At 36.6% G+C, this 10,834-nt stretch overlaps 1 protein-coding gene across 1 annotated transcript; it reads left to right on the top strand.

The window, feature by feature from the left end:
- Nucleotides 1-7,668: 7,668 nt before the first annotated feature.
- On the top strand, nucleotides 7,669-10,228 carry LOC109210303. The gene is made up of 5 exons (XM_019373706.1): nucleotides 7,669-8,008; nucleotides 9,032-9,267; nucleotides 9,415-9,641; nucleotides 10,026-10,095; nucleotides 10,169-10,228. Exons 1-5 carry the CDS (start codon nucleotides 7,669-7,671, stop codon nucleotides 10,226-10,228), a joined length of 933 nt encoding a protein of 310 aa, XP_019229251.1.
- Nucleotides 10,229-10,834: the final 606 nt, after the last annotated feature.

The raw sequence follows: 10,834 nt of genomic DNA, 5'->3' as shown, positions 1-10,834 counted from the left end.
TCAGCTTGCATTAGAGACACGTCTAAGTTTGAACAGTGAAAAGTCAATTGGAAGTAGAATTTGTACTGTTCTACGTCAATAAACAAAGCGAACACGTTATTCCGGCGTACTAAGCTCTCGCTATGCGAGGTCCAGAGAAGGTCCGGACCACAAGCATTTATCGTATGCAGCCTTACCCTGCATTTCTACTTCCTGATCACATGGAGACAACTTTGCCTGTGAACATATTCTCAATGGAAAAACAAATTGTTGATTGAAGTGATTGACGAGATATTTGATTTTGTAATTCCTTAGATTATTTATTGATCCTTTTAACAAAAGGTCCGAAATCTGGTTTTTTCTGTTTAGATTATAAGTAAAAATAAGAGATTATTTTCAGTGTTAACTTCATTAGTTGCATGGAGAGCAGGGAAAATACCAGATTGGCGTTGGACTGCTGTCTGAAGAATGCATGGTTTGCAAGCAACAGAGGGTTGCTCTGCTTTTGAATCAATTTGCGGAAAATCATATTGGAGAAGATTAAAATTTGTGATGAGCAAAATTAAACTTCAATGGATGGAAAAGAATTAAGCTTGAGACTCCTTATATAAAAGTTGTTTACCCTACTCTAGATAAAGTTTGTGTTGATTCTCCTGGTCATAATAGGATTCTTTTGCTTTTTCTGCAAGGAGAGGTACCATAATTGTTTTTTCCTACATAAACACTAGTACTACGCTATTTTTGGTTGTGTTCCATTTTAATCGTCCTTCTGATCATTTCTTTATTTCGATATAAAAAAATTGATGGATAAAAAAAGTAAAAACGATAGCTCACCCATTTTGAGTGTTCCCAGGATTTGAAAAGGAAAAAAAAGGGAACTTTACAAAACCGTCACTGTTTAAAAGAAATATAACAAATTTTTAGCATGAAATCCAGTATAGCTGTGGCAGGAAAATATTTATATTTGTAGCATACAGTTTCATTAAAATAAAAATATTAATTATTAATCCCTAAAAATAAGCAAATTGAATGAAAAATCAATAATTCTTCGTAAGAAAATCATGCCTTTTGTTTTCTCATTATTTATTAGCTTTCCTGCTTTTTCTTCATCTTTCCTTCTTTACCTTTTGGGATTTCCTTCTTAATTGTGTTTTCTGCCGAATCCAATATATCTTCTAAATTTGTTTCATTCGTTTTCTTTTTAATTATTTTTCTTAAGTTTTTCTCTTCCTTCTTTCTTCCTTTTCTTAACATAAAGATCTTACTTCGATAATAATATACGTTAATATATGCAAAACGTATATATAAAAAATATACGTTGAATTAACACAGTATAAATATACATCAAAATACATCTTCAATTAAGATGACACTTGATATATGAAATATATAGGCGTAATGACTTCCTGGCCACTTAAACTTGTAGGGCTTATGAAAGCCGATACACGAACTTTGGATTTTCCCATTTGAACACTCAAACTCATGATTCCCTGAACTAATAAATACATTTGACCGTTGACCATGCCCATGTGGCGTCAGTTGGTCCTAATCATCCTGCTGCGTGAGGAACAAGACGTTTAGGAGCGTGATAGCCCTTTTCCCAACGCCCAACTGTCAAAAATGGTGTCTATTTAAGTGGGATCTTTTCTATTCATTGTAAAATATATTATCCCTCTATTATATAGAATTTGAAGCTACATTCCTTCATTTTTTCTAAAATGTGAAGCTTTAATTATTATTTTTTCTTTTTCCAGACCGTGAAAATAATGCTAAGTCCTGTATTTGGTCATTGTGGAGTTGAAGCTAAGTTTTGCATCACTTGAAAGCCAACAAATCCAGGAAGGGTGCTCAAATTATAGCCGAAATAATTCTTGTAATTTTTTTAGGTGGTTTGATCCACCTCTTCCAGATCATTATAAACAAGTGATTTCAGGGCTGTTATCAAGAATGAGAGAGAGAGCTCGACTACAGCGTAGGAAGAGGGTGAAGATCATTGTAACTTTAGTTGTTGTATTAGCACTAATAATTGTAATTTTCTTCTTAGTGTAGTTAGCACTAATCAGTGTCTTCATAACCCTTTGTACAATGATAATGACAAAATGTATGATGTATTTTTTGTGGAATGAAAAGCATTCTGACATAAACAAGCAGACATATATAAACAACCAAGTTCGACCAGCCTTCTTGGTTGACAAAATTAGCTACTGAAAGTTGTCTAGTAGCAGAAACAGTTTAAACATTGTGCCAAAATAAAAGTCATAGTTAAACATCCATAGTTAACCTACAAATTAAGTTCTGCAACTAACAGACTTAAGCTATCACAAAAACAAACATTCACCAGATCATTATGGTTGAGATTGGTTGATATTGCTGAGATTGGCTCAAGTTTGGACATGGAGACTGGCTTGGCTGAGATGAGGAATGGACTTGAGGTTGGCTAAGGGTTGCTGGAGTTTGTCTTCTCCTCAACTGTTGTTGAAGTTGCCTCTGTGTTATAGCATTTCTTCCTTGTCACCTTAGTCCAGGTGCACTGTATCCAAGATCAATATTGGTCTGTCCAGCATCCACTATTTTTGTAGGAGCAGAAAGTACCCTATCTCTTGATCCACACTACATAGGAAGTCAAATTAGCACCCAAACTACTAATATCTAAATAAAAATCCAAATCACATACCCTTTCTATCATTGTTCCCGAATCACTAAACAAAATACCAAATACAGTAGTTCTTGGTCTTCCTCGAAGTCCAGTAGCTCTTGGCCTTCCTCTAACACTAGATAGAATATCATCAGAAGTCCTTGATCTCATAGTCCTTGATCTCATACTTCCAGTATCCTGATATAAGATAAAGTAGTATCTAATAATTTAAATATCATGGTCCTAATACAGCTTAACTAAAGTAAAAATGAATACTTACAGATGCACTTGCAACAGCTGATGGTTGAGTGTTTCTGGTAGCATCAGTTCCAGATCCACTAGCAGCAGCTGATGGTTGAGTACTTCTGGTACCAGCAGTTCTAGAATCACTTACAGCAGCTGATGGTTGAGTTGTTCTTTGAGCAACCTAAGATGGTTGAGTAGCATTACATTTCTGGTACTTGTAGTTCCAGATCCTTAACCTTTTTGAAATTTCCAAAAAATAAAATGAGTTATACAAACAACCAAAATACAAGTCACAATCAGAAACAAAATGAATGCATTATCTGATCATTTACCAGGATAGGACACCCCTTCTTGTTATGGCCTACTGTCTTACAATGAGAGCATGTCATTGGTGTCCCTTTCCTTGATCTCTTACCAAACTTCTTTTTAGGTTCATCTTGAGTTTTTTTTCTATTTTTCTTAGGTCTACCAGGCATCTTAGTAATTACAGGAGGCTCAACAGTGGGATTCTGAGTTGATGGCCACATCTCCATGTTGGTTACTGGTTGTATGTAACAACTGAAAGCCTTCAGGTATGTTTCTTTCCTGTACCAGTGAACAACATAGTCAGCAGGCTCAAATCTCTTAAAAGACATTGCACATATTGCATGGGAGCATGGTATTCCTTTGAGCTGCCATGTTCTGCATGTGCATGTATTGTTGGAAAAGTCAACAATATGTTTGTAAACCCCATGTTGTATCTTATACCCAGTGTCCTCATTCTATTTAAATTCATGCTTAACTGCATATTGAGATTGTTCCTCTATGTACCCCATTGCCATAGGAGATACATCAGAAATCCACCTTGTTACAAATTCTCTCATGGTAGTCATCCTCTCCATCACTTCACTCTAATCTCTTCTAAAATAGTTATGATAGACTTGTGCCTAGCAGACAGGATCCAACTGTTAAAAGTCTCACACATGTTGTTCTCCACAGAATCACATTTACTCCAATCTTTAAAGAATGCTCTACACCAGCATTGTTTAAGGTATCTCAGTAAGTCTTCAATGATCTTACTGTCACCCAATTCTGCCAACTCATCTATCTTAGCCTTCAGATATGCTTCAAATGAAGCCCTTGCACATGCCCAAAACTTCTTCCTTCTTTCTTCACCTTTCCACTTTTGTTTCTAGTTGCTCTATATGTGTCTTGCACACATTCTGTGCTCAGCATTTGGCATCAAGTCAGCCACAGATTGAACAAGTCCCTTAAGCAACAAGAAAAAGAGTTAGAATATCAGAAACATATATAAAGTAACTACAGGAAGAATAGGGGTGAAATATATACCTTCTGCATATCAGAAATGATGGTCAGCCCTTCACCTTGGGATTCTGTGAGCTGCAAATCATGCATATTCGTCTACTTTTCAACCACTGCCCATGCAACATGGTACATTTGGTTGTTACCATCTTTACCAATACATGATAGTAGCTCACCTTTATACACCCTTCAAAAATGCTCCATCAAAGCCAATAATATTTCTACATCCTTCCAACCAACCTACTTTGCAAGCATGTAGACAAATGTAGATCCCCACAAGCACCTCTTTACCGAGTATTGTCTCATTTGGAGTCTTCACAACAACAGTGCTGCCAGGGTTGTAGACCTGAGCATGTCAGCATAATCATATATTCTAGCACACTCCTGCTTGTAATCACCCAGATACTTACCCATGACCTGATGTTTAGCCCTGGCACATATGAATTTTCCCACATACACACCATACTTGACCTAATCAAATCCTCCAACTTCCTAAGCTTTATGTCAGGTTGGTTGATAATGTTGTCCTTGAAATGTTTAGCTACCCATGCTGTATTAGCCATCTTGTTTCTGGTTGCTCTGAAATACTTATGAACATGATAGTAGCTGCTGACAATGAAATTCCCTGTGTGTCCCTCCAAGCTTCCCAAAATATGCCATCTACATCTTGTTGAGTTCACACATTTTTCCCTAACCCTATGTTGCTCATGTTAGATTTGATTTTAATAATGCAAATGATATATGTTTGCAGGAACTCATGGATAGCAATTCAAAGATTGAAGGAATCAATTAGAGAAGATCAAAGAATTAAGGAGTAACTACGAGATGGAAGCAATCAATCAGGGAACTTAAGGAAAGCAATTCGAGATTAGCAAAGATCACAAAATCAATGGACAACTACGAGATGTAAGGAATCAAGAAAAGCAATACGGGATTAGAGTAATCAATCAAAGCCAAGACGAAATCAATCAAGCCTAAACATAAAGAATCAAACAAGTCGAACGTATCCAAATCTGGAAGGTGCAAGATCTTGGGAAGCATATATGGAACATCAATCAAGGATCTCGTAATTATAGTTGTTGCTGTATGAACTTATTCTTGGAAAGAATCAATTTCTCTCCAAGGATCAAATCTCTTGGGTTGGCAAATCTCTCCAGAAACCAAGCCTCTCTCAAAGTATTTAAACCTGTATCTGTAACCTAGAACCATATACTTTGATCGAACCAAATACCCTCTCTTTATTCTACTACAAACAAACATTGTAGCTCTACTAGATCTGTTGTGTAACAAGTTAGAGAAAAAAGAGAGAACAACACTGGTGAGGCATTGTATCAAAAGAAACGAGTGAAATAGGAACTACGCGATCGGTGTAGATCACACCATTCTATGTACTCTCGAAGAAAATCACTCACTGAAAAAGAACTCCCTTGCAACCTAAGGGGACTGGACTAGGATTCACATTGAATCTGAACCAGTATAAAAACTCTGGTGTCTTTAATTCCTGCATTTAAATTCTGCATCTTAAATTCTGTCTTTATTAGTATCAAGTTCTTATATCCAGTCGACTAATCGTAAAACTAGTCAACTACTAGCTATTAAGTTTAAAAATAAACAATTCACCCCCCTCCCCCTTGTACTTTCAATTGGTATAAGAGCAAGGCTCACACCTTTCTTTTTGCTTAACAGCTTGTGAGAAAAGATCATGGATAATCAAGTTATCATAGGAGCACTTTTTCAAGAAGGTACTTCCCAAGTAAGGCCACCATACTTCAATGGACATCATTTTTTCCACTGGAAAGTACGTATGGAAATATATGCAAAGGCATATGATGTTAAAGTGTGGAGAGTCATCAAAAAGGGAAACTATCCTCTGCCGGCTGCTACTCAACCTCTTGCTGATCCTGAAGATATAGACTCATATATAGATGAGCAAATGGCGGTTGTGCAAGTCAAAAACAAGGCAAGAAATTTGCTCTACAATGCTATAAGTGGTGAAGAATATGAAAAAATCTCCAGCTGTGATACAGCCAAAGAAATGTGGGATAAGCTTGAAGTTACATACGAAGGAACCAGCAAAGTGAAGGAAACACATATCAACATGTTGGTCACGATTACGAACTCTTCCAGGTGAAAGAAGGAGAATCCATTGAGGAAATGTTTGCCAGATTCAGTAAAATCATTAGCGACCTAAAAGCTTTCGGCAAACCATACTCAAGTGGTGATCAAGTTAGAAAGATTCTTAGAAGTTTACCAATACAAACTAAAGTAGTCACACTTAAATCACAGGATCTGAATAAATTATCTTATGATGAACTTCGTGGAGAACTCATAGCCTTCAAAAAGACGCATCTCAAGAAAACAAACCAAGAAGAAAAGAAGAAAACAGTTGCATTCAAGGCCACAATTGAGATAGCAGAGAATGATATCAATGATGATCCTGAAGCTCTTCAAGAAGAAATTGCCATGATGTCAAGAAACATGGATGGCTTAATGAGAAGATTTAGAAACACGAGAAGAGGAAGGATTCCACCTAGGCAAACCAGGCAATACAACGAACAAGATAAGAATAATGGAAAATGCTATGAGTGTGAAAGATTTGGACATATTCAAGCTGAATGTCCAGATCTAAAAAGAAAAATCTCCAGAGGTTTCAACAAAAACAAATCATTTGGAAGCTGGAGTGATGAAGACAGTTTAGAACACGAAGAAGTAGCAAATCTTTGCTTCATGACAATTCTGGAAAACGATATGAACAAACTTTCAGGATGCTGGACAGACGAGGATATTTCAGACGATGAATGCAAAGATAACAATGAAAACTGCTTCATGGCTCGAGGTGAAACAAGCGAGGTAAGGTCTTATAATTGTGAAAGATGTAATGAATTGCAGGATATTCTTGATCTCACTTTGAAAGAGTCTCAAAAAATGATGGATGAACTAAAGAGACTCAACAAAGAAGTAAAAGACTGGAAACTCAAACATGAAGTATGTGAAATCGAAAAAGAAGTACTTAAGAAGAGCTTGAAGGAATTGCAAATGCAACTCAATGGCATGCGCAAATCCACCAGTCACAGTTCTATCAGGTCAAACCAGACGACTTACAAGTCAACTGGAAAAGGACAAGCCAGAACTGAGTCCACTAGTACTAACACAACTGAAAGACCCAAAAATGGGTCAGGAATTACATGTCACTACTGCAATAAAAGTGGATATAAATATTCTTATTGTCGTTTTCGTAACTCTAATATTTCAGGATGGATCTGGAAACCCAAAAATGATCTTGAACCTAGTAACACTAACCAACCAGGACCCAAGCAAGCTTGGGTACCTAAAAGAAAGTGATCACTATGTTTTGCAGGAACACCACCGAAGAAATTGTAAAAGAAAATGGTACTTAGACAGTGACGTGTTCCAGCCACATGACAGGTGATAAAAACCTGTTCAAAGAAGTTACATAAATAGACGGAGGAAGCGTTAAGTTTGGCGATGATTCAAAAGGAAAAATAATGGGTACCGGAACGATCCCCTTCAATAACAATTATGATATCACTGAGGTTTATCTAGTTGATGGGCTCAAATACAACCTTCTAAGCATAAGTCAGCTATGCAACTCAGGATATGAGGTAAAGTTTAAGAAAACAGGTTGTGTTATTGAAGATGAGATAGGTAAAACAATCCTCCCAGGTAAAAAGTATGGAAATGTTTACATTCTTAATGGTTTTGAAAATATTGATGGTCATATCTGTTTAACTTCAATATCTGATGATCCCTGGCTATGGCATAGGAAACTTGGTCATGCAAGCATGCATCTGATTGAAAAACTCTCCAAGCATGAGTTAGTTATTGGTTTGCCAAAATTGAATTTCTCTAGAAATCATATATGTGATGCTTGTCAAATTGGAAAACAAACTAGAAACTCTTTCAAAAATAAGGATATTGTATCCATTTCTAAACCCTACAATTGTTTCATATAGATTTATTTGGGCCTACTAGAACTGCTAGCATAGGAGGAAAAAGATATGCTTTTGTTATTGTTGATGATTATTCGTGTTTTACTTGGGTGATTTTCTTATCTCATAAGGATGAAGCGTTAAGAAACTTTGAGGTTTTCTATAAGAAGGTTGAAAGATCTGACTACAACAATACAAAGTGATCATGGAGGAGAATTTGAAAGCAGAGCATTCGAAGACTTCTGTAATGATCAAGGATATACTCATAATTTCTCTGCACAAAGATCACCCCAACAGAATGGTGTTGTGGAACGAAAAAATATAACACTATAAGATATGGCAAGAACGATGCTACTAGATCATTCTCTACCAAACCATTTCTGGGCAGAAGGAGTCAGTACAACATGTCACATTCTCAAACGATGTCTCATAAGGCCAATTCTGAAGAAAACCCCTTATGAACTGTGGAAAGGTAAACTTCCTAATATTAGTTACTTTCATCCCTTTGGAAGTAAGTGTTTCATTCACAATAATGGTAAGGACAATCTTGGAAAATTTGATTCAAGAAGTGATGAAGGTATTTTTCTGGGTTACTCATTAAATAGTAGATCCTTTAGAGTATACAACAAACGCACGATGCGTGTGGAAAAATCTGTGCATATTATATTTGATGAAAATAACTCCTCGGTCGAGAAAGGTATTATTGCAGGTGATGAAGATAAAATTCAAGAAAATCAGGAGACAAGCAAATCACAAAAGTCGACTGATTGATCTGAAGCCGTGATAGAGTCAACTAATGAAACCAGCAATAATCCACCAGAACCGCTGAAGGAGTCGACTACTCATACAGTTCGCCCAAACGAATGGAGAAGTGAACCTGAATATCCTCAAAAATTCATCATAGGAGATCCAAATGAAGGAATGAAAACCAGGGGAGCTCTCAAGAAGAAAGCAAACATAGCATTGATCTCTCAAATTGAGCCAAAGAAAATAGAGGAAGCTCTTAAAGACTCAAGTTGGATGCAAGCGATGCAGGATGAGTTAGATCAATTCGACAAAAATCAAGTATGGAAACTGATACCCAAACCTGAAAACGTTCCTGTGATAGGGACAAAGTGGGTCTTCAGAAATAAGCTCAATGAGGATGGAAAAGTTGTAAGAAACAAAGCCAGATTAGTTGCTCAAGGATATTCACAACAAGAAGGAGTCGACTATGATGAAATCTTTGCCCCAGTAGCTCGACTGGAATCTATACGCATTCTGTTGGCATATGCATCTTTTAAAGGATTCAAGTTATTTCAGATGGATGTTAAAAGTGCCTTCTTAAATGGCTTCATTGAAGAGGAAGTATATGTGAAGCAACCCCCTGGGTTTGTAGACTTAGAGTTTCCATATTATGTGTATAAGCTAACTAAAGCACTGTACGGGCTGAAGCAAGCTCCACGAGCATGGTACGAAAGATTAAGCTCTTTTCTTATTGATCATGGGTTTACAAGAGGTAAGGTAGATACTACTCTGTTTATCAGAAGGTAATCTCATTATTCAGATTTATGTTGATGATATTATATTTGGTAGTACTAATCCTCTATGTGCAAGGAATTTTCAAATCTTATGCAAAGTGAGTTCGAAATGAGTATGATGGGAGAACTGACATTCTTTCTTGGACTTCAAATTCAATAATCTGAAGAAGGAACATACATATGTCAGACTAAATACACAAAGGAGCTGACCCAAAAATTCGGCATGAGCAGTGCCAAAGCTATTGGCACACCAATGAGTCCTTCAACAAGTCTCGACAAAGATGAACAAGGAAAATCTGTTGATGAAACTAAGTATCGTGGAATGATTGGTTCTCTTCTCTATTTAACTGCTAGTCGACCAGATATTATGTTCAGCGTTTGTAAATGTGGCAGGTTTCAGTCAGCTCCTAAGGAGTCTCACCTGACTGCAGTAAAAAGAATCATTCGATATCTCATTGGAACTGTCTCCCATGGATTATGGTATCCTCGCTCTAACACTTTTAAATTAGAAGGTTTTTCAGATGCTGATCTTGCAGGTGATAAGGAAGACAGAAAAAGCACGAGTGGGGCATGTTAATTGCTTGGCAAAGCTTTGATATCTTGGAACAGTAAAAAATAAGGATCAGTTGCACTATCCACGATTGAAGCTGAATACATTGCTATTGGACAATGTTGTGCATAACCACTGTGGATGTCTCATCAACTTGGTGACTATGAACTATTTTTTAAGCCTATTCAAATCTTCTGTGATAATTCTAGTGCTATATGTCTTTCAAAAAATCCTGTGCATCATTCTAGAGCAAAGCATATAGACATCAAGCATCATTTTATTAGAGATCATGTTCTTAAGGGAGACATAGAAATATCTTTTATTCGAACAACTGATCAATTAGAAAATATTTTTACTAAGCCTTTATTAGAGGATAGGTTTTGTGCTATGAGAAAATTACTTGGTATTACTTGCATTAATAATAACTTATAGGACCTATGTGTAATCCGGTTACTTTTGTAGGTTTAATAATTGTCTCTTACTTTTGCATTAATTACGCCTCCGTTTTCCCTCTCTTTTCCTCTTCTTTCACATCAGTTGCGCCGTTCAAAGATGGAAAGCGAATCATCACGTCTATTCAACTGACGCCTTTTCCTTTTCTATACTTAACCATTAGAAGGTTCAGAATCCCTCTTTTTAAGGCGGAGATCTC

Source organism: Nicotiana attenuata, unplaced genomic scaffold (genome assembly GCF_001879085.1).
Source record: "Nicotiana attenuata strain UT unplaced genomic scaffold, NIATTr2, whole genome shotgun sequence".
NCBI classification, from domain to species: Eukaryota; Viridiplantae; Streptophyta; class Magnoliopsida; order Solanales; family Solanaceae; genus Nicotiana; species Nicotiana attenuata.
The sequence above is the reverse complement of the archived record's forward strand: the minus strand, read 5'-3'. Positions and strand labels throughout refer to the sequence as shown.